This window comes from Micropterus salmoides, unplaced genomic scaffold, assembly GCF_014851395.1.
Source record: "Micropterus salmoides isolate LMB-PRFRI ecotype aquatic unplaced genomic scaffold, ASM1485139v1 Ms_hic_scaffold_10, whole genome shotgun sequence".
Taxonomy (NCBI): Eukaryota; Metazoa; Chordata; class Actinopteri; order Centrarchiformes; family Centrarchidae; genus Micropterus; species Micropterus salmoides.
Window position 1 is genome coordinate 23,867,170 of NW_024040041.1, and position 24,838 is coordinate 23,892,007.

Here is a 24,838-nt window from a genome sequence, read left to right on the forward strand (position 1 = left end):
TTACATTTTTTCCTCAATGAACTACCCTCATGTACAAATAAAATCTGTATTTGTTTCTGCTCTGATTTAAAGTATGGTAAATTATTCCTATAAAAAGACGTCTGCTGAGTCTGTTTTTGTACTTTCAAATAAAGCTTTTTAAAACCTCAGTGAGAGGTGCAGATTTACTCAGTTCAACACATGCAAGTTACACATGCAAAAATAATTCTTTTAATTTTGTGCCACACAGGACCAAGACACATGAGTCGGCTAATATGAATATTTGCAAATATTTTGTACCCAACTGTAAATTAATTTCTGCTTTTCCAGAAAGACGGCTATCATTGGCACAAGAAGGTGTCAAAACCAACCTATGACTTTATATACAAAACTGGTCTCCTATAACTACTGAATTTAGAAAATATGTGACAAACACAGATAATAACATTTCAGGTGAAAAACAAAGTGGTAGAAGAAACTACGAAGTCTCCATTTCTCCCCCCCCCCCGCCACAGACTTTGGTTTGATCCAACTACGCCTGAACGACACACATTGAATACATTAAGTTTAAGTTTTTTAACTTCATTACACAAAGAGAACATACAGTATTAAACACCACAATTTACACCAATCAAATTCTGTACATATTTCATAATCCCTGGAACATGAAATTATATCATGAATAGTGATCACGTCAAACACAAAAAGATTCTGCTAAAAGCATTTACAATTAGTGCAGAAGCTGCAAAAAAAAAAAATCTCATTGTTAGCGTCTGTTGAACAGAGGTGTAGTGGCACTGAATTACACTCTTTAACATTCTGGTAAAATTAAAGAGAATACTCCCACTTTGAAAAACTTCGATAAGTCTCCTACAAAGTGCCTGCTCCAAAACAAATCTTTCCATTTGTCAGGAACTATGCAGAGGAATGCTCAGCAAATACTTCAAACAAGCAGATGCTAGAGACGGTCCATGAAGTGTCATTTCCAGCAATCGCTGGCTTCCCTGCTTCCCACCTGGAGTCACATATTAATGATCTCCTCTTTGAAAATGACATGAATCAGAGGGAAAACACTTCAGACGGCGTACTGACATAATGACAGAAACAGAATCAGGATCAGGGACACTGTTGAACAAGCAGCATATTGATTTAAAGAAAATGTAATTTTCCTGCGGTTGTTACTGTCCAGATGGCGACAGATCTGTTATCTTGTCATTTAGCTATTAATTCTAAAAACTATTCATAATTTCATCCTTCTTTGGTGCTTAAATTATTAATTAAAAACAGGACAGAGGTAAGCTGTTCATCTTAAATACTGGGATAATGAAAATGAAACACCTGGATTCAACCCAGCTCTCTGCGAGATGCGATACAGCTGTTTCCCCAGGGGGTCAGAGATAGGGGTAGCAAGGACAAAAACTTGGTCTTGCTGGGAAAATGCCTAAAACTCATCATCAGAGGTAATCAGCATGATTTTATCAGACTTGCGGGAGCTCTTGTTGCCTGTGGCCACTTTTCCGTTCATGTTGGGCTGGACCACCTCCTGTGTGGACTGCTGGGTGTACTGCTGGTAGGCCGGGGAGAAGTTGTGGATGGCATCTTGTACCATGTCCCCCGGGTTTATGGTTTCCTTCAGACCACTGGAGATGCTCTGCATAGGAGGGATGTTCTCTGTAGGAACATGGAAAATGGGAGATGATTGCATCACACTTTAAATTTTTGAACAAACAACTGAGATATAATGTGTTAATTGGCGAGTTAGTAGAGGTGCGGATTTTGTTACCTTTACACATAGCCAACCTACCCGTTTCCGCCATTCCCAGTTTTATGAAAAGCTAAGCTAACTGACTGTATATTTACCATAGAGACATAAGAGTGGGAGACTATTAATCTTCTAATTTAACCTTTGGCAAGAAACCAAATAAGAGTATTTCCCAAAATGTTGAGCTATTCCTTCAAATCGTTGAACCAAGGGGATCAATCTGAACGGCTGAATACAAATATGGGGGTGTGAATTTTTCACAAGTACCCCAAGATGATATCTTCATATAATTTGTTTCGTCAAAGAAACAGTTCAAAACCCAAAAGACATTTAATTTAAAATCATAAAAATAAATGCAGCAAATCCTTGTCCTCCAGAAACCAGAACAACAAAAGGTTTTGCATTTTTCCTGGATGAATGACCTAATGGTGTGAAATTAATTTCTTTATTGATTTGATTATAGGGCCGGACAATAAAACAATAATTATTGCAATATAATTATTTTCAATAACAATATAACAAATGTTCAATAAATATTAAATAAATGTTTGATTTTATTCACTTGAATAATTCTTTTATTAAGATTTTTATTTTGTTGAGCTAAAGGGACTGATAAAAGCGTTTACATAATTTTACTCACGCATATTTGTTGACAAAGATTTTATCATAATTGTTTTGAATGTTCTACCTCGGATTTGTGAAGTGATCCGCTGTTTGAAGTGATGACTATAAAGAAGAGTTTAAAACCACAATAACCATCAGGTTTCTTCAACTTTCACTCAGGAGCAAAAATCAGCCCTTAAACTCAAAAGAATTAACGATTTGATACTTATTGTGACAATTATCGATATCGAAAGATATGAAACTTTTTATCATGATAACATTTTTTGCCCATATTGTCCAGTCGTATTTGATTATTTGCATTTGTGTTTCACTGTATCCAATGTGAGACAGTCAGTATGAGAGAAAAATAATAGGCATGATGTCATTGTCAGATTTTTTTCCTCTCTCTCTTTTTTTCTATCAGGCTCCAGTCTATAAATGGACTGTACAGAATTCAGTCACAGTCACCATCTGATGGTCCCTTGGCACCCAGCTGTGAGCTAAGTTGAGGTTGCCCCAGAACTAAAAGGGTGTCCAAGGCAAAAAAAGAAAGCCACAGCCTGCTGTTTCAGGGTCACTGGCAGTGCTGTCTGGATTGGCTCATGGAGGTGGCAAAGAGAAGGGAAAGGAGGGGTGAGGGTGGTACAGGCCATTTATGCACGGTCTGCTGAGTTTCTCCTCACAGGGCTGAAGCAGAGGAATGGTAAACCAGAGGTGTGGCAACCTCTGCATTCACACACATCAACACCTGTGTGCGGGCGCAGCAGCAGAACTACAGTGTCAATGTTACCACTCACCCCACTACAAGTCTGCCTTCTCTGCTAAATGCACACTTTATGTAAGAGAATGACCTTTCCCTGGACACGCCAGGAACTGAACTGCCAGAGGGGACAGGATGGCTAAAACAACAAAACAACAAAACAACAAAATGTATTAATCAGCTGTCAAACACTGAAGCAGTATGTTTATTATTATTATTGCTCAACTGGTCAGAAAGATGAATAATGGATTTCTTTCCATGTGGGCAGGAAGAATGGGTGAGGATGAAAACCAATAATTTCATCCCATTACCTTCTTTCATTTTCATCTTGATTAAAAAAAAATAAGTGGTCATATGCTCTCACAGAAACGTTTCAGTTTCATCATCACTTTCAGTACTTCTGCATGTTAAGCAGCTCAATGGAATAGAGGATTTCCTACAGCAGGAAAAAAATGGCAAAATGATTTATATTGCTGTGGAAGGCTTTCCCCATGGGTTCCATTTGTCTTTTACTTGCAAGCATCGCTGACGTCAAAGGGGTGCTGCTCGCTCCCTGCTAGTTACTTTACTGTGGCTGTGAATTCCTCTTCATCTTCCTCTACATTGCTTTACTGGCAACTGTCCTCTGAGCCACAAGTTAATAATGTACGACAAAAGACCCTGCTGGCTTCCACCCTGAAGCTGACACACTCATCACGACAACACTACTTTTAATATGTGCATATTTGTAAATATGTATACATTCCAGCTTGTGTATCAGTTAAAATAGAGGGAGTGAATGAGAAATCTAACTTTAAAAGTCAGTCTGACTGGGGATAAATGGCTGCAAAAGGCACAGAGCAATGCAATTACTGTTACTGCTATCACTTTCAAGTCTGTGTCAGTTCTTATTCAGTGGGGGAGAAGGGCAATTAGCTTCGGAACATGTCAACGTATTTTCAAGGTGAGGGCAAAAGGTAATAATCAGTTCAACAGCTTTTGCCTGCTCTCTTTACGGCCTACAGTTCTCACCTGGCACTTCATTTGTTTTCTCCTGGTAGACGGTGCAAGTGAAGGCATATCGGAGGGCAATAGCAGCAAAGAACATTTCGATGCAGATAATAAAGTTCTGCCATCCTGCTGCCACGGTGCCGGCACCGACCTCTTGTCCATCAATGAAGAGTGCGTTGGGTAGGACGCCACAGCGCTCCAGGATGGCAAGGACCATTCCTACAAAGCAGCAAACCTTTCATCAGCAATTCATACTTTATATACTGGTACTGATAAAATAAAGTAGAGGGATGAACTTACCTTGCCAGAAGGATAAGAAGATGACAGATTTGATTGTGAGGAATTTGAGCACCGGTTCGTACGGCCTGAGCAGGTCACTTGTGGCAAAGAAGAAGAGGAAGAGAGCGTAGAGAGCGAGGCTGACTGAGAAGTTGTAGATGATTGTGATATATAGGTATCCTCCATTTATACTGCACAGAAAGAGAGTAGGAAAAGCCCAATAATTACATATTTGGTCAATTTACAACAATGACATTTGTCTATCTGTGATTATAGTACCTGTTTATTTATGTTTTGAGCCTATTTATTGCTTTGGGCGAATGGAAAAGACAGACCGCAGTACAGCTGGAAATTCACACTTTTTGTCGTCTTATTTAAAGCAGTTAATAACTGCCTGTTTGTACGTTGCCTTCTTATTTCAGGATGAATCTAATAAACAGGCAGGTTTGTCTATATTTCATTGTCAGACTGCCTTCCCTCTTTGCATTCTAGAGAGCCTCTGAGGACTCAGCTGTGACTACACTAATTACTCCCATGCAGTATAGAGTGCATGGTTGGCTGAAAGCGTATAAGTAAACAATCTATGAATCATCATGGTCTTGCTACAGAGCTTAAAGAAATACATGAGAAAAGACAATTATTTCTGCCAGCTAATTTTGCTCCTGAAGTACATGAAGAAATAAGAAGGAAGAATTGAATCATGTCTATCTTTTTAGTCTGACAGTAAGAGGGTGATGATATAAAGCTGATTGGAAACTTGAACTATGTGCTTCTTCAGAGTAGGTAAGAAACTACATTCAGCTGTTGTCACAGCTGAATCTTAAGAAAGAGACTGACTTATAAAGGCGGAGGCGAGCACCTGAAAATAAGTCAGGCAGGGTCTATAGATTTTATAGCTTTTGATTACACGCATCATTTTATTAAATGTATTACCCTCTCCATATTCTTTTGAGACCCTATAGGCTCATCTGGTACGACTGAAGATACACTAAAATTAAATTTGTTAGTCTGCAATTTATCCCCATCTGTGTATCACTTGACATCCAAAGTAAAAGTATGAAATGAAACAATGCATCTTCCTTTATAACACTGTGTTTCACTAGGTATGACATGCAATATGAATTAAGGGTGTTCATTTCAGAACACTTACTACAATTGTAGAAAAGTTAATATAAAGAGATATAAATTCTTTAGTCCATAATTCAAAAAGCTGAATTATTCTTTGCAATAACAAAAATACCCAAAAGGCTGTGATTATGGCAGGGACACAAACACAACTGGGACCACACGCAGTAGAGTACCTGTACACTCGCACAGGAAAGTTTGAACCCAGCACATTCTGCTAGAAATGAAATTCTAAACCTTTTCATTGTGCCAGATGTGGAAAGGTGATATAATTATCTCCTTTTGCAAATTGATGTGCACATAAACAGCAAACAAGCCTGCTGGCAATGACATTGATACGCAAGATACAGAACGAATGAAAGGGAAAGAGAGGTGCTGCTCACTTAAAATCTCCATCATGATATTTGCCAAAGGCCTGCAGGATGATGGTGATTACAGCCATGATGGGTTTGACAACACAGAACTGGAGAGTCGCCTGGAGGACACATAAGATACACCCAAACAAACAAGGACACCATGAAGGAGGAGGAGGATAAAAGACATCAGAATCAGTTTGTACATTCAATTACATGCAAAAGACCTGCTCAATGACATGCAAGTTTCCATGTCTCCAAATCCCTATAACCTAACCGGTGGCCATTTCTCACCATAACAGCTATATTTTTGTTTTGTTTTTATGTTCCAACTATTCAGTACTGCCACAAATGTTGTGACATATCTGTCTCGTCAGCTACAACTTAAAGGAATAGTTCGACAATTTGGGAAAAGCACTTGTTCCCTATCTGACAGAGTTGGATGACTGATACCATTCTCTGTCCAGCCTGCAGCTGGCAAACTTAGCTTAGCACACAGACTGGAAACAGGGGAAAATAGCTTGGCTCCATCCAAAGATAATAAAATCTGTCTACCAGCACATATAAAGCTCCCTAATTACCAGATTATATCTAATTTATTTAATCCATACAAATTCCAAAGTGTAAAAAGAACAATTTGCAGTTTTATGTGATGGACTGTTTCTTGACTCTCAGCTTCTGTTACTTCCTAGTCACCTCTGGTTGCCTTGAAACTGTTCAGAGCCAAGAAAAAGTCAGGCAAATAACCCCATTTAAAAACAGCAAATTATTGTTTTTAAACTTAAATTTTTAGTTCAGAATAAACAAACAAGATATAACCTATTAATTAGTAAGCTTTTGCAGTGCTGGTAGGTGAGACTAGTAGATTACCCCTGTTCCCAGTCTTTTTGCTAAGCTAAGCTAACTGGCATCTGGCTGTAGCCTTACATATAACTGACAGATATGAGAGTAATATTGATCTTCTCATCCAACTACACGCAAGAAAGCAAATGAGCATATTTCCTTATGTGTTCAAAAACCTCAATTAAAAGGTCATAAAATGCATAATTTGTTAAAGTTGTCTTTCCTTCAGTCCTTGAAAGCCAACCATATTGATGCTGTGGCCTGGTTGGACAACAGAGGATGCAGGGGAAATAGACTTGTCCAGCATACAATGTAAGACTGGAGGACATCTGTCCTCCATGTTGTTTATAGGAGCCTGAACCAACCAATTTGACAGAGGCTGTTCTAAACTCCCATCATTGCTGAGGCAACAGACCAGGAGTGTTCAATTTGATTAGACAGAGGGAGACTTTTTAAAATGACTGGAGTCAGTCGTGGCCACAACAAAATGACATCAATGATCCTTTATGTTATGGATTTACTTTGAAGCTTTTAGTGCTGACACTCTTTGGTTGCACTGTGCTTATTCTAGCTCCAGTTTGTCACTTGGAATTCTCTCAAAGCAAATATATTTTGCATGATACTTCCTGACATGTCTGATATTCAAAACACAATGCACCTTCATAATTGCACTGGATTAAAAGTCTACTGGGGTTCGGCCTCAAATTAGTTAGTAAATGCATCCATGCATGCCGCCCTTGTAATAAATGTTAATACTAAGCTACATGTGAGAGTCAATGTACACTGCACAATACAAATGTAAGATACATTACTCTACATAGCTGTCAGCGGCTTAATTAACAGCTCTATTGCTAACTGGTGCATCAGAGGATTAGGTGAATTTAGGATAATATGCACATCTGTTATAATTCACCAGATTTTACTTGCTCCATCTTTTGTTAAACCTGCCAGTGTTTCCATTACAATGATAAATAATGTTTCAGAGAATTCACAGCTTGAAATGACCCAAAGCATTTTGTTTCTGTCATAATTTTTACTTCTTCAGAGTTCACTGCAATCGTTCACCGGTGGCAACTAACTATAAAACTGATATGTACAATTCTCAACAACACCACCTATTTACTTTGTGTATCACAATACAGACTGTCAGAGCTGACCCCTGATCCTAAATTGATAACAGTTTATTTATTAAATCTATGTATTGGACCACAAGGCCATTGTTTTTGGTGTTGTGTTGCCGCACTCTCTTCTCACAGCCTCTGTCCTGCTGTCCCAGACGCCTTTCTGATAAAACTTCTGCTCGACATAACTTTTTATATCAACTGCTTGTGTATTCTTGCTGCTGTTTATCCCTTTAAGAAAAAAAAAAAAAACTAAAAGAAAACAATACCCCAAACAGCCAGCTGTAGCACAAACGCAGTCACAATACACATTCGTCAGATGGCTCTCTTTTTTTGCACTTGCATATTTGGCAATATTCTGGCACTGTCCTCGGAAGTGAATCTTTAGTAAATACACTAATGCACAGGAATAATATAAATATTTCATTGTAAACTACGTTATTGTTGTTGTTGTCATAATGTATGGATGTTAACAGCATTTTATATTTTTATTATTAATAAATAATGTACAGTATATTAGTATTTTGGGACTTCATGATGATTAACAGAGGAGACCTTTTTTTCCTCCAAAGACTCTTGTCACCTCTCTACACCTGGTCCATTTAATCTGCTTGCTACTTTTAAACAGGGCTGAGAGGAGCTCTTGTGATTAGCAATTGTTTAAGCTCAACTCAGCTCCACCTGCTGATTCTGTTTTCCTCCTACTAATAACGTACTGCATGTATGATAGTATAATTATGTATGTATACTAATAATATCTCCTGGTTAACACTACCAAAATGGCAAAAGTTTGTTGATCACAGCCATATGAACTTCATATATTGAGCATTTATTTGGACCCCCAGCTTAACAGCTGCCACTGGGGTCCACTGGATTATACTTTCTCACAGTTTCAGGAAAATAAGACCCTAAAGTGTCCTACAATATGATAAATTATTAGATATGTCTAAAAACAGTTTAGGATGCAAGAGCCGCTTATTCTCTAACCTTATCTACAAGAACAACCATAACTCTAGGCTGCTTTTTTCCCCCCATATCACTGATTAATTTGTTAAACTCTTCTAATCACACAGTGAAGCTTCCCCAAAATATGCAAAGTTGTGTTGTTTTTTTTAAACATTATTATATAATCATGTGCTTTAGCAATCCAGTTAGATTACAATCAAGTTAATTACATTAGCAGTTAATCATTATTTGAATCCAGTTAGTCACTGTCTTTATGGGAGTTGACTTGCAAAACAGCATTTAATCATTACGATATACTGATTTCTGAAATTCAATAATAAATGAATGTTATTAGGATGACCTATTTTAAAAGCAGAAAATTCATTGCTAAGCCCTTCCTCCAATGCTTTAGCTGCACTCAACCCAGCAAGCTCCAACAAAACTGATGGGAGTTCTAGCACAGTGCGACAATTTATAATTCTATGCTGATCTTGAACTGTCCTCTCACATGTCCTTTAACGAATATTCCTTTCAGATGTGCCACTAGAGAAAACTTTGGAAGTTTTCCTTTTAAAACACTTCATGTAAGATTCCTGAGAAGGCACACAGTGTTTATCAATTGCCCTTATTGAAAAACAAGTCATTTAACCATGTATTTTGTTTTGAAGACATAACTCTCAGTTCAAATTTCCATCAGCGTTAGACTGTGAGCTTTTGCATCATCCCAAGACACCGGGAGGGAGCTCTGCACTGACAGCTCATATCATCTCTGTGTTTATTATCAAGCTGCTTTCACCTGGCCTCAATTGCATTTTTGTTTTTTTGTTTTTAAACAAGTGGATGTTATCCTCTGAAAAGCACAAAACCAATTATAACAGCTGTCATTTTTAAACAGTCTGGAGATCTGGACAGAATGGTAATTTACAGAGCAGTGATGTTTACCGATGCATTCTTAGTTTCAATGTGCATAAATGTATTTCCGTAGTCAGTAGGAGAATCTCTAGAGTGGAGATAACGGGAACAGCTCACCTGTTTGCAGAATCTTAAAAAGCCGATAGAGTAGCTCATTCCAACAAGACAGCAGGTACCATACAGACAACTTGACCTGTGAAGACAGGAAATGATGTCATGACAACTCAAACATCAGATATTTAGCATCAGAAAACAGAAGCAAGTTACAGTATAATGTATGTATTGAATGACAAGTAAAAGAGTACACATGTATGCTGTAATACAACAGCCATACCACTAGCTTGCCCAACTGTTCAGTTCTGTGACATTAAAGTTAATAACGGTTTGTTAATAAACTGACAGGAAAATAATTGAGAAATTATTTTGTTAATTAACTGATAGTCAAAAATGATAGACAGTCGGAATGTTTCCAAAACCCTTTTGAAAGTATGCTACGAAGAATTAAGGCAGTTCTGATGGCAAAAGGGGGTCCAACCCGCTACTAGCAAGGTGTACCTAATAATGTGGCCAATGAGTGTTGTTATCACTGGATTTTTGACTGTTGGTTGGACATTTCAAGACATCACCTTAGGCTCTGGGAAACTGTTATGGGCATTTTGTTATTTTCTGAGATTTTATAGACAAAACAAGTAATCAATTAATCAAGAAACTAATAGGCAGATTTATCAATAATGAATAATTTGTCTAGAATACATTTTCTGGGTGGTAATATATTTGACAAGTGTTCCTAATATTTTGACTACATGATTTACTTATATGATGAAGCAAAAATATAAAAAATTGGTGCTGACAATTGACAAAAAGAGATTTAAAAACCTGAGACAACGTTGTTCATGCAAAGCTGCCTATATGACAAAATCCCAATTAGGAGCCATTTAGAGCTGCACAAAAGCCAATCATGGAAACGGAAAGACAAGCTGCTTACACCACATTGTGTGCAATTTTTGTACATAAAATTTCTGATGCACATACACTAAAATTAAATTTGTAATTAGGAATACTGGCATTTGAAGCATTAATGCAAAAGTACTGCTGTTATTTAACATGTCTATAGAACAATACATATAGTACAGGTAGGTCAAGATGTCGTGTGAGACAGTGAATTTAAAGGCTCCTTTGGCAGATTAACTAAATGGCTTTGGGCCAAAACAACTGTATCACCAACAAACTGGACTGGTCTTACAATACTGATGAACTAGACAGAAGAATGTAGATTAGACCTTTTCTTGAAGAAGTTCTGGTTTCAGCATGTATTCAGATGTATTCTTTGTTCACTGTGTTGTGACACTAAGTAATTGGTATTGTGTTTAGGAGGCAGTTTAGGGTGTGGGGGAGGCAGATGGAATAAATATACTGGTGCAAAAGACTGACTCTGGTGTAGGACTGAGCCTGGACGCAGCAGAGAGGAAATTTAAGACAAACTCAGCCTCATCCAAAGTAACAGTTCACAATCAGTCTCGTGCACTACAGAGTCTTCAACCTCATAACCCTAAGGTCCCATTCAGAGCACTTCAGGTGATTTTCATGCTGCTAACTACCAGACTGTATAAATTATTAAATGAATGTATTGTCTCATTTTTAGACAACATTTCATTACTTGCCTAATGTCAACACATCTATCTTTTTCTTCTTTGTAACCAAGGCAGATGAATGCTCACACACTCACAATGCATCCTCATCCCTTGCAAATAAGAGCATGGACAGTCAAATTGAATTTGAGAAACAAATTAGGAGTTGCCTGCAGAATGAAAATAGACCAAGTATTTGTTGTTCTCTGTGTTGATTGTTGACCATGTTTCTAACATGGTAACATGTAAATTCTGAGCATGGTAATGGAGTATATACAGTATATCAACTATGTGGTCTAACTCATCTACCATGCTGCTCATTAAAACATACTCAACTTGAACCTTAACAGTATGAGTTATGCTCTTACTTCCACTGAGACCATATCTTGTGTAAAATGCTTTATGGAGATTAAAATAAAACATATGGCGTTCTTAGAAATTTAAGAATTGTCTTTCTGAGAAGTAATTTCAGAAATAAAATATTGCATGCCTATGGAAATCCTGAAGGGCATTACACAAGGACTACAGGACAAGTGGCGAGAAGGTGGTGCAGTGATTTTTTACAACAAGACATGCAAAATTTAAGCCATGTCTCCAATCAGGGCTCAACATTAGCGTCTCCACTGTCTTAAGAAGCTGGCAAAGAGCTGCTGCCCTGTGGCTGAGTCAGCCATACAACACAGCCTATCTAAGACCGTTCAAAAGCACTGAGATAAGAGATAACTGTCACAGATAAACAATACAGTTGTTTATTGCCTGCTCTTTCGCTGCATCATCCAAAATAAATACTAATTCAATGGCAGCGACAAAACCATACTAGTTGTCGACTGATATGGGTTTTTCCAATGGCCAATGCTGATATAAGGAGAGCAGGCAGCCGATGGTCAAAATATAACGCCAATATCAAAACGAAGAAAAGTCATGTATAATTCCATTATTCCATGCAGAGTACAATCTAATATACATGGTCTGTTAGCCAGTAACATGTTGTTTTAGATTACATCGGGTTATGCTGTAGATTTCAGAACTTAACTGGTGTTTAAGACAGAGTGGGGTTTAGTTTGACAGAAGTGACGTCATTCAACTGCATTATTCTCTACAGTAACAATATATGTTTAACATTGGCCACAGAGTGCAGATATTGGCCAAAGCTGATTATCTCAAGATGCCAAATATTGGCCCGATTAATCGGCCGATCACTAAAGCGTACCATACTTTACCCCAGTCAAGTGGATGAGAAGGTGGCTCTCACCAGGAATACAATTTCCACGACAATATAAATGAAACATCTGATATATTTACTACTTCTGTTATATGAAAACTACATATTTTTTTATAATAAATGTAAATGTATGGCACAACTGAATGAAGTATCGGAATGACACTCACTGTATGGGCTTCCCTCGAATCTCCGACATGATTGCACTCTCTCCTCCCAGATACTCAAAGGACAGGCTCAGGAAATTGTAAATGACAAAAGCTGTAACAGAAAGAGAAGAGCTAATCATTCAAACCCTGTAACATACATGTTCATGACATTATTTTAACTATAGAATCATTTCTCATCACCTTAAAGTATAAATTAATTTCATCCACATGATAAAAAATAATTAGTCCTACATTTTGGAACAATAAATGTTTCAGTCTTTACATTAAGAAGCTTCCAAGGGTTCTGTGTCTTGGAAATCCCTTCCTAATCCTTCGTTGCTATTTAAGGAGGGATTAAATAAAGCTAATGCAGATGGTGTCCAGTCAAGAGAAGGTTCATTATGTTTTAGCCGTAGCTGCTGGTGGTATTCCAGTCTCCCTGCTTTCTGATGCTCTGCACTATCAATCAGCCACAAAATTGGCCTGCAAACTGGAAACCAATCTCCTGAATAATGTATTTCCTACTTTTCCCTCTCTCAAATTACTTGTAATCCATTTTTCATATGGTTCACCTTTGCAATTGGTGAAGTACTTTGGTCACAAAACTTCAATACATAATTACAGTTGTACAAAGGAAATTAAACTACAATCTACAGAACATAGTTTATATAATGTTTGAATATTGAAAAATCAATGCAGAATTACACATCCATTTTTTTTATATATAATTTGCAAACACTATAAACCAGTAAACAAACCGGGCTACTCCTTAAATGACTCCTCCCTCAAATGTAACACCTCAAATAATGAGTTCTACCCACATGAGAACAATGACTTGTGTGAAAAACTAGTTTGGTCAGATCCCCGTCTTTCATTATCTGTCAGTCTTCTAAAAATATGAGCACAGGCAAACAACCATGACTGTCCAAGAAGGATGTTATCAGGCAGATCATTTAGAGGGAGAGCTTGTGGTACTTACCTTCGTAGCAGTCTCGAACAGAATCAAAGTACACATAGTACTGGTCGTTGCTGATAAAGAGCAGGCTGAGCCAAGAATCAAAGGCATACACTGGCACAATAAACAGGATCCGGATGATGTAGCGCTGCTCATTGGGGACAGTGTAGGATCGAAGGTGTGTATAGATCTACAATGAAAATACAAAACACATAAAAAACTATTAGCAAAACAAGAACATAATTCTCTGATTTGGTGAGCATTGCTATACATTCATTCATATTCATTCATTGAATAGAGTTATGAATTAAATAACTAAGAAGCGCAATTTTTGTACATGAGGATAAAATAGAAAATATACTATAGCATATGTAAAAATCCCTTTACATGCAGGCTATATTTCCATGGAAAACCCAATTAATCAAATATTTGTTACTTTTATAAAATAGCAGCACATTGTGTTTTAATTTCTAAGAGCCCAATCTTCAAACTACTTTCCATTTTATCTGACAAACAGTCCAAATCCCAGATATATTCAATTTACACCGATATAAAAACTGAGCATGAACATTTTGAGAACCTGGAAAATATTTTTCATTATTGTCTGATAAATAAGTTTAGCTCCAAACTTGACAGGTTGCATCTTTATAGTAATACTGTGTATACAATCTGCATATAATACATTTCACAAATGTACAGATAAAAAAAAAAGCATAATGTGACTTTAACTTGTTATTATAGAAAGGCTTTGTGAGTAGGTTACTTTTTAAGTATCAACAATTACAGTGTATTTGACACCCTTGGTAAAGAAGAAAAATACCAGCTTTAGGAAAACAACCAGTTGTTGTTTTCCTAAAGCATTGACACTGAAGTGATATGAACCACATGTGTGAGATCAAGGTGATGTGTCAACCACCTGAGAGCTAACAGAAAACAATCAAATTATGTTCTTTACCGGGATGATATTATTTGCAGCTACATTTTTTTTTTTCTTGGCGTGGCTGGTCTGTGTAACGATCTGCCACTATGAGAAGCAGCAACAGGGTTGACTAGAATAAAGAGAGAGTTCTGACCTTCCAAAATTTTAAGATTACATTGTACAGCTTCTCAGCTTCATCTTCTCTGACATTGTACAGTTAAGTTCTCATACTATCATACATAGGGTCTCTTCAAATAAACAATTAGCAGATATAACATCAAATTGTTTCTCCAGTATTATTACTTTCTCCTCTGCGGGTGGCTGCAGTCGTGCACAAAGACCTCTTAAAATGTAGTGCTTATTAAAGACCAAAGCATATTAGGGAATATTATTGTAATGCACAGACGTGGCAATCGTTTTCTGGTAATGACCGATGACTCATTCTTCATTACTTCATTTAAAAAAAATAAATAAATAAATAAAAAAGGACGACTAACAAACTAATATTTTCTCAGTCCACAAAGATGCTTATTACCCATTAGTCAACTAATTGAGTATGAGAGGGCAATCCTGATAAACACACTAAGCTAATGCCACTGCTGATGAATAACTCTCGAACAGGGAAAGAAACAAACACAACATCACTACCATATTAATTCTGATCATTCGAGTTATCTTTCAGGGTGATTGTAAATATCTTTAGGTTTTGAAATGTTGGTAAAGACTAGAAGTATGAATTTGTCAGCTTGGGCTTTACGTGATGGTCAGGGACATTTTTCCTGATTCTCCAACATTTAAATTTAGTTAGTTGCAGCCTTAATGTCAACTTCAGCTGGTTCAACTACTTAGTAGACAGCCAATTGTAAGGACTTTCTCTAATAACATTTGTCATAACTTCTTGCAAATTACAATAAGGAACAATAAAGATACATCCTCTTTGTTCTTTTAATCACAAAAGTATGCTGGTGTGGCACGGTGGGGCAGTCGCCTCACAGCAAGGTCGTGGGTTCGAACATCGGTTGTCCCAGGCCTTTCTATTTGCAGTCTGCATGTACTCCCAGTGTTTCTGCATGGGTTACCTTCCTTCCACCGTCCAGAGACATGCAGGCAAGGTTAACCGACTACTCTAAATTGTTGTTAGGTGTGAGTGGTTGTTTGTATATCTGTGGCCCTGTGATCGACTAGCTACCTGTCAAGGGTCACGCCTTTTGCCCTATGTCAGCTGAAATTGGCTCAGCCCCCCCTTACACAGGATAAGCGGTTGACGATGGATGGCTACTGCATTTGATTGAACTGGTGTTTATAATAGTTCTCCCTTGTATTTAGTAATGGGTGTATACAGTATATTGCATTTTACTGTGCTGTGGCAAATAGGACTAGGACAATTATTATTAATTTAAAACTTTCTAAAGCTCCCCTATTATGTAAGTATAACCACATACAGTAGTTTAGGACTGCAACTAACAATTATTTCATTGTTGATTAATCGGCAGATAATTTTCTTGATAAATGGCAGTCAAAATGTTAGAAAATAGTGAAAGGCAGCTGATATAGTTTCCTAAACCAAAGATTACATATTCATATTTCTTGTTTTATTTGACCAACAATCCAAAAAACGCAAATATTCAGTTTAAAATTAGATATGAAAAAGAAACGCAGCAATTTATCAGATTTTAAGCAGAGGAAATTTTTGATTAAAAATTACTAAAACGATCAATCAATTATCAAAATAGTGGATGATTCATTTTCTGTCACTCAACTCACTTGCTGAATAATATATTCTATATTATTTTGTACTATTCTAATTTATAAGTAGTATCAGTGTGTCTGAACTTTTTTTTATGTTAAAAAACTAAACAACATCCAAAGTATCACTCTGCTGGACGCATTCAGCTTGATTAAATGCCCATTAGAGGCTCCACATTAAAGTCTGATTACTGTGAGGCTGGGGGTGTGATTCATTTGGCCATCTCTACGTGTGATGGGAAGACGACTGTAGAGTGATGTCCTCCATTTGCTGAAAAGCGAGAAAACCAAAGTCCTTCCTGACTCCATAACACTGACCTGACAGTAATTCATAGCTGTATGCTGAATAATAGCTTCAAGCTAAAGTAAAGTTCAGATTTATTTCTGCAGTTTCTGCCATGACAGAGTTAGGGGCAGATGAAACAATTTTGAAAACAGATATAACCTAAAAAAAAAAAAAAAAAAAATAGTACAAGTGATTGTACACATTGTAACTAAATGATATGCCAAACATGATGCACTCAATACACCTAGCATGCTGCTCTTAATACCAAATGCTTCAAGTTGCAAAGGGACCAATAAGCCCACCAAGAAAAATGAGCCACACTCCACCGGTTACTAGTCCAAAAAGCATTGGCGACTTTACAACAAAGAGGATCTAAGGTCATTGTCTAACTGTGTTTAGTATTCAGAATGTGGGTTTAACAGTCTATAGCAATCCTCTGGAGCCAAGTCAGATGAAACACCACCAGCATTGCAACACTAGTCCTGCAGACCATTTTATTCTCCCTGTGTGACAGAAGGGATGCCTGTTGCAAACTTGCTCCATTCTCCCGGGCGCTACACTTGCTATTTATTTGTTCAATTACAATGCCTTGCTGGCAAGTGGTTGGCCAAACAAGTACTATATTAAAAAGATAGAAACCAATTTGCTGGATATTGAGTCACAAATCCCTAAACAAGGATTGTTTTTGAATCACAGGATGCAACATGTTGTTTTGTGATGATGTGAAAAGGCTTAGAAAGCTGCCCAAACAACTCTTTAAATAATTACACCACTTAACATGCACAGCTGTGGCCACATTCGATATAACATAAATAGGATCCAGGCATATGACTTCCAGCCTGAAGATATTGGATGGATGAATATTCAAACTGGGAACTATTACAGCCGCACAACATTAAAATCACAGCAAACTAGAAAACACCACTCTCATCCTTTACAATGCTGTAAACGTGATCTCAATATCAACTGATTTCCCTGCTGATAATAAACAGCACCCTGCCGCATTCTCTGCAAATGATAAAACCATAATGATAAGCTATCATCTGTGCACAGTGGGCAACTCTCCCATAGAAGAGGAAAGACTCATTTACAGCAGCAACAAAATGGTTTCTGGGTGAAGGTGGGCTGTGTTGAGTCATTTATTCTTCTCATTGAGACAGACAGAGAGAGAGTGACAGAGAGCGCTGTGTATTCATTGTCCTTTAACCGGCTAAAGGATTTTCATCCATTTTAATCTGATAGTCACGATCAACTATAAACTAAGCAAAATATTCCAGGTAGTGCAAGCACAAAGTAGAACCTATATTAATATTTTTTTTTTTTTTAAATACCTTACTAGAAAGAAAGCAATATTTTTATGACTAGATAAGACAAAGTGTCACTGTGAGTAAGAAAATACACTGTGGGATCTGAGACACTGAATTCTACACTGTGCTGCAAGGTAATAATGCTTACTGAATGTGTTTCTGTCCTCTGGCAAGGGAAGTACAATCAGTCAGTCTCTCCAACCACAGTGTGCAGTGCTTTAAAGCTGTATTACTCACTAGTGCAATGTGGTGCAGTGATTTAAGTGTCTTCAAGCCAGTAATTAGAAAGATCCTTAAACTCACCTGGTGGCATGTTAAGAGCAAGGCAGACCAGACAAATATCCCAGAGAGGGCCTGAGCAGCCACTGTATTTAAAAACATCTGATCCTCTATGATCGACCCATTGCTTGTTCGAATAATGGTCATATTGGAGATGTCTGATTTGTCTGGGAGAATCGGTACATCCAGATGAACAATGGAATTATTTTCCGCCATGTCCTCGAAAGAAAAGTTAACCTGGAACGGTATCAAACACAAAAAGTCAGTGTATGGTTTACAGGTAAAATGTAAAAACACCTCCCCGTGGGTTTGACTGAATATTCCCCATTGGTTTCATGCTGCCTGAAGGGCAAACAAATCCTGGATTTTACTGAAAAACTTAATTCATTACAAAATATACTATTATATAGTAAAGTGGCACACTGTCATGCTGTTATGTAGTAGTATGCACATTCTTTGCGTCAATAAACAGCTCACCTTATGCAGGGGGAGGGTGGAAGCAGCTTTATCCCGTTTAGATGGTACTGTCCACAAACAGCCAACGTTACAGGATCAACACTGAGAATAGAATCGCTTTTCAGAGCAGCCAGCCGAGTTCATTTACTGCCATTTACAAAGGGCCCGTCGACTTCATCAACGAATGATACAATAGACTGGACTTCCTTGTTTGAGACAGGTACCTGACAGAGATCGAATTCCAAATAGTCGGCGTCTAATAACTCAAACAAAGCATGTAACTAAAGAACAAGACCCAGCCTCAAGAGTTTACTCTGCGAAACCAGTGAATGTCCAAACTTTCAGTGCGTACTTTCAACATATCCTCAAACGACAAGCAAAGAAAAGCAGGCTGAGCACAGGTGAACGCCTCACGTGTCCGCAGCCCCACGTATGTCGTCATCACGTTGCCTTTATGATGGTAAGATGTCTTAGCCAATGTGACAGTATAACTGAAAACATTTAATGTTTCCATTGACTTACATGTATGGGCTGCTGCAGCCCAATTGAATCAATCATATATCTATCTATCTATAGATAGATAGATATATATAGATAGATAGATAGATATACACACACACACACATACATATATATATATACACACACACATTTTTTTTATATATAAATTAATTTATTACATTTGAGAAAAATACTAAATCCTGCTGATGCTAAAAAAAATATAGCAATTATCATCACTGCTGATGGATCTAAAATATATGGATTTATAGATTGCTGTTGAAACTCTTTAATGCTGCTTTTTGTCATGAGAGTGCTAAACCGAAACAAAGACAGACATTTTAGACGTGACCTGTTTTATTTCTAGATTCTTTTCAGGGAACAATTTCAAAGATTTGAATTCTAAAACATGAAATAACAAGCAGTATAAAATATTGCAAATAACAAAACAAAAACATTAAGGTCAATATGTATTTCGTACGGTGATGAAACTGGAGCTATTGGCCATCATTTTGCCAAATGTAATTTAAATCAATGCACATTCCTCCATTTTTGAGGGCACAGTGGCTTGCACAAAATCGTTATTTACAACCAGATAAACCGAAAATTATGTTTTCCAGAAGACATAACTCACAAATCTAATCAGAATAATTAAACTGGATTTATACATTTCTGTCTTGGAGCATTTAGTAAAGACTAAAATCCTTTCAGTTGAAATAGTCTGGGGGCACTCAGAAGGTCTTTAAATCATTAAGCCTTCATGCTTCACGTCCATTTATTAGCTCACTACCAGACTTGACAACTTTTGATGATCTCTTTCATTTGTTTTATTGCATCTATGGAGGAATCCTTGAGTGCCAGACCCAGTAAGACAGGCCTGTTTCCAGCTTCTTGCGACACAAACGTTGCCAGGTTTTTGGCACAGACATGTGTCAGAGGCTGAAAATAGAAACACAAATAGGGCGTTAGATTTTGCCATACAGCAATGCTGCGATGTAACATGTTTACGTCAGAAGAAAATGAATGATTGAAAATTACTTTTACAATCCTTTAAAAATGTGCAAAGGCCTGGCCTGTGAAACTTCAATCATAAAATCAAGAAATAACGCCTGTGGCACATTTCTCATACATACCCCTACCCCTGTACTCTGTTTGATCATGTTCAATCAATTTTCTAATTAAAATACAAACTGGTTTTCACCACTTTTTCTTGTATACAAAATATTTTTTTCCATATCTTTTAACACTGTGAGGGTTTTATAGGTATCATCTCACATTCCAAATCATTTCACATTATGAACAAGTCAATGGCCAGACTTGCCTGTGCTGCTGCCATCGCATGTGTGGTAAATAATATAACTTGCCTTTACTGACACAGCATTATTGATTGGGCTATACTCCACACACATTGTGAGAAAAATATATATTTTTTGTGATGTTCTCCCAAAGTAAGTTTGCACGTCTTACAATATGACTTGATTCTATTTTAATGAAACCCCTGATGTGGTTGTAGCAAGTCATCTGGCTGCTGTGTAATCCAGTAAACTTGACAATAGCAGAGATGAAGACTCCGCTGTTGACATAATACTTAATTACATTACATAATAGTATTCAATCACAGCTTTCAGTCTGCATGACGGTGCTTCAACACTGCATTCCTCCTTGACAATAAAACAATGGGTATTGTCAAGTCCTACAGCAAACATAATCATAATCTATTTCTCTATGGATGATCCATGTCTACCACAGTTAGAAAATGACTTGCTCATGCGGCGCTGAAATGGGTTTTCTTGTGTAAATTTTAACAGACCACTGAACTCCATGCCTGCACACATCTAATTGCACCCCATCTACCACAGCAGTTCAGAACAAATCTCATCTGCCCTTTCACAGCATGAAATCAGTTAACCTGTGCTGCAACAAGTCCATCTGATGTCGTGTGAACAAGTCTATCTCACACCGGTACAATATTTATATGAACAATTTCATCCAGCATACCTCGTCTTTGCCCAGCAGTACTTTGGTGGAGAACATTGGCGTGCTGATATCATTGGATCTGGAGTCAGGTGTGACGGACATCAATGTCCCAATTTTACCGTATTGAGTGAGAACTATGAATATGTAATTGCTGAACTCTGTACAGATGACCTGTGTTGAAATTCCATTGACTTCTTTCTCTGTCTGTCTCGATCTGATGATGGGCTCAGTAGAAGACATTTTGTCAATCCTAGGGGAGAAAAAAAAACAAAATGGTACATGAAGATTTTTTGTAGGGCTGAAGCTAAGGGGGATTTTCATTATAGATTATTATACCAATTATTTTCTCAAATAATCAATGATCTGATTAATCATTTTTGTTTCCCAGAGCCCAAGGTGACCACCAAAATCTACTATCAAATCAGTTTACTGTCATATATGACTAGGAAAAACATAACAATCACTCACAAATGTTTTGGTATTTTGTTCTTGTAAAATGACTGAAATTAATAATAAGTTATCAAAACAGCCAAATAAGTTTCTGTCAAACGACTTATCAATGAATCAACTAATGACTCTAATTATTTGAAAAGATAATTAACACCACAGACATATGTTTTCCTAAACTCACAGACAAGTTAATGTCACTCCTGTGTTGTGTGTGGAGATTTGTGTAAATTGTCTGTATATGTGTACTATATGTAGTTTGTGTGTAGAATTCATGTTGAAGGTGAATCTTTAACTGCGTAAGTAATGACACTATATGTAGCCCGTGGAATCAGATGCCACACGGAACACTTCACTTCAGGGGTAGGCTACATATAAATTAGTTATAACATTTGATTGGTGAAGGTTTGTTAAATAATGACCTACACTTAACACTACAAATGTTGCATGAGCAAGGGCATCAATAGGGGCGTCATGGGGGTCCTCCCCCAATAAGATTTGAGCATTAAACTCTTAATTTCCTACATTCTAAAGACATTTTCTGCACCAATTTATGGTGGAAATGTCTTTATTTATATGAAGGGAAACAAAATCCATGTGGCCGATGACAAATCATAATATATGAGTGCAAATGAAAAAGCTCTCCAGTCAGCTATCTAGTTTTTCATATTAAAAGGGACTGCTCTGTGTTGCACCTTTCAGATAAGTCTGTTTTACAGTTTAGAATTTGTGCATAAAACATCCTACTTATTTGAAAAATAACGTTACTTGGAAATAAGCTGACATGCTGACATGACAGTTACGTTACGATTCAAACAGGTTTTATTTGGGATTTTCAGACTCGGATACAGCATATTGTTAGCGGCTAAGGAAAGCAAAGAAGTATTTGAGAATTGTGTGCTGACTAAAACCCACATCCCACCACCTGCGGAGAGATTATTTTGTTACCATCCAGCGGGATAGTGAAAGAAAAGCTCCGCAGAGTTAGCAGAGGTGATGGTCGGATACGGGGAAGTGAGATCCACAGGCTAACGTTAGCTACACAGCTACTGTTAGCTCCAGCTGTAATCGTCACCATTCACATCACAATCACCAGATATTCAGCATTAGCAATGAATCGGCAATTAAATCCTCACCCTGTTTCTTCGTGCACGGAATAAACCCTTCACTTCAAGCAACTTCAGAGGCGCTCTACTAGGGCTCTGTCATTCACACCACAAACAAACGTGCCTCGTTTGGTAGGGGTTGGGCCTATGGGTTGGGCGTAGCGGCGTAGCTATCTTTGCGTGATGACGTCGCACGAAGTCAAGTCTGACTTCCGGGTTAGTTTCTGGCTCAATTTTTTGAGGAGGTTTTAATCATTATTTCATCGCGAACAACTGGAATAAGACTTGGGGTTTTATATGTAATAATTGGCACATGCGTTCTAATAAAAAGCCAATATGATACTTGTTGGCCTTCAGATATCATAGTAACATTTAAGGTAGTTTGGGGTAAGACGCCACCCCTAAGCTCAAAGTCTAACGTTATTTGCTGACATAAAATAATACTTTATAATTTCTATAGTATCTCGCAGATGGTCATGCTTAGGGTAACATAATATAAAGTAAAATAAATACAGTAGACAAATTAATTTATATTCAATCAAATGGAAGTTACCTATGTTGTAGAAATAAACTACCGTTGCCTTATGTTATTAGCTTTTCTATAATTTTAAATAGTGAGTTGCTAGGAACATCATTAGCAGACAGTCTGAGGTAAAATATGCTCTTGCCAGCTAGCTGGTAATGTGAGCATATGTGAGTTTATAAACTTGGAATTTTACCTCAGACTTTCTAAAAGTGAAGTTGCTAATTGGGTAAAGGGGCTATCCAGTGTCTAAATAAGTTACAAACAATCAACCATAAAGGGGCAAGGTGACTGGTGTGACATACTAATCTGCGTTTTTCTATTAGCCAAAACTTATAAATATCTTTCTCTCTAAACAATTGCATAACTTATCTTAAGGCTCCTCTATATATATATCTCTATATATAGATATATATTGTAAAAATAAAAGAAAAAATTCCCCCTCTCACCCCTTGCGGAGTGGTATGTGTCATCCTCAAGCTCGGGTCCTCTACCAGAGGAATACAACCTTCAAATGTATAATGCAACGGCAAAACTGTCTGCTTCTTTCTGAGATTGCTTTTTCCAACATATTTGACAATATTTCTCCGGGGAGTGCAGTAATAGACAGTGGCAGCGCCGACAGTTTGTCGGACTTAGCAACAGTAACCGTGGGATGTGGCTTAGCGAAGGGTCAGTTGGCTTTGAGTTGGCTTCCAGACCTGTTTTTCACAGCCCCATTGAGTTCTTGATGATGCTATTAGTGTCCTGTTGATCTTGTACATTTCCAAGCATTCCAGTATCCGTGTATGTGGCATTGAGTCATAGGGTTTTTTGTAGTCAATCCAGGCGGTGCACAGATTGGTCTGCCTGGTCTTTCAGTCTCGAATGCCTGCTCTATCAACCAGTAGCTGGTGCTTCGCTCCCCTGGTATTACTGCCCAATCCCTTCTGGGTCCTGTCCATGTATTGAGCCATGTGCCTACTCATCTTAGCCGCTATGATGCCTGACAGGAGCTTCCATGTTGTGCAGAGGCAGGTTATTGGCCGGTAGTTGGATGGGATTGTTCCCTTCTGGAGATCCTTCATGATCAGGACTGTCCGACCTTGGGTTAACCATTCTGGGTGGGCCCCTTCCATCAGCAGTTGGTTCATTTGTGCTGCCCGGTGTGTATATATATATATAAATTGAACACAGTTTTAAAAAATTACAGCTTACTTTAAATGACAGAAAAATTAGATCAACTTAGGTCACAATGGCTTTGATCAAATAACTTCAAAAATTGTGATGAAACAGAGGACATTTTTAGTTCAGTGAGACTAGGCGCAGTCTAGTCTTTCTGTTGAGAAAAAAAAAGTGACATTTTGTGGTTTTTGTTAGAATTAACGTGGGGGGTAAGACGCTTTGAAAATACTATCCTGTAAGGTAGATTTGAGGGTTGTCCTTGGCATTGTCCTCACAATAAATCTTCCTTACTTGTTTACCACAAATTCACAGTAATAAAAATAAATGTGTTCATGGTTGTGCCTGAAGTTTGCCAGATACTTGAATTTGAACAGACTTAATTGTACTTTGTGTTTGTCTTTATTTTTCTCATAAATAGTCAAGGTTCCAGCATTGTTCACAATACATGATGACACTTACTCCACATTGTAATTTAACTGGAAATTACTGTGATGAAGTGAGAATGTA

The 24,838-nt window shown here is 37.5% G+C and overlaps 2 protein-coding genes across 2 annotated transcripts; both read right to left on the reverse strand.

Moving 5' to 3' along the window:
- Positions 1 to 187: 187 nt before the first annotated feature.
- On the reverse strand, positions 188 to 19,035 carry tmem184a (transmembrane protein 184a). Its single transcript, XM_038703896.1, has 9 exons — positions 18,638 to 19,035; positions 18,185 to 18,397; positions 13,648 to 13,813; positions 12,690 to 12,780; positions 9,790 to 9,865; positions 5,882 to 5,973; positions 4,395 to 4,564; positions 4,116 to 4,313; positions 188 to 1,650 (listed from the first exon to the last, which is right to left on the reverse strand). The coding sequence occupies exons 2-9, from the start codon at positions 18,374 to 18,376 to the stop codon at positions 1,421 to 1,423; spliced, it is 1,215 nt and encodes a 404-aa protein (XP_038559824.1). The 5' UTR covers positions 18,377 to 18,397; positions 18,638 to 19,035; the 3' UTR covers positions 188 to 1,420.
- A 353-nt stretch (positions 19,036 to 19,388) lies between these two features.
- Positions 19,389 to 22,804, reverse strand: psmg3 (proteasome (prosome, macropain) assembly chaperone 3). The gene is made up of 3 exons (XM_038703921.1): positions 22,675 to 22,804; positions 21,113 to 21,341; positions 19,389 to 20,053 (listed from the first exon to the last, which is right to left on the reverse strand). Exons 2-3 carry the CDS (start codon positions 21,329 to 21,331, stop codon positions 19,901 to 19,903), a joined length of 372 nt encoding a protein of 123 aa, XP_038559849.1. The 5' UTR covers positions 21,332 to 21,341; positions 22,675 to 22,804; the 3' UTR covers positions 19,389 to 19,900.
- Positions 22,805 to 24,838: the final 2,034 nt, after the last annotated feature.

What these genes read in the sequence shown, in the direction of transcription:
- tmem184a (XM_038703896.1), bottom strand. Translation starts at nt 18,376, where the DNA reads ATGGCGGAAAATAATTCCATTGTTCATCTGGATGTACCGATTCTCCCA. An exon ending in CTTCTTATCCTTCTGGCAAG is followed by an intron (nt 4,314 to 4,394) that starts GTAAGTTCATCC and finishes GCTGCTTTGTAG; the next exon opens with GAATGGTCCTTGCCATCCTG. An exon ending in GAAAACAAATGAAGTGCCAG is followed by an intron (nt 1,651 to 4,115) that starts GTGAGAACTGTA and finishes ATGTTCCTACAG; the next exon opens with AGAACATCCCTCCTATGCAG.
- psmg3 (XM_038703921.1), bottom strand. Translation starts at nt 21,331, where the DNA reads ATGTCTTCTACTGAGCCCATCATCAGATCGAGACAGACAGAGAAAGAA. An exon ending in TACTGCTGGGCAAAGACGAG is followed by an intron (nt 20,054 to 21,112) that starts GTATGCTGGATG and finishes TTCTATTTTCAG; the next exon opens with CCTCTGACACATGTCTGTGC.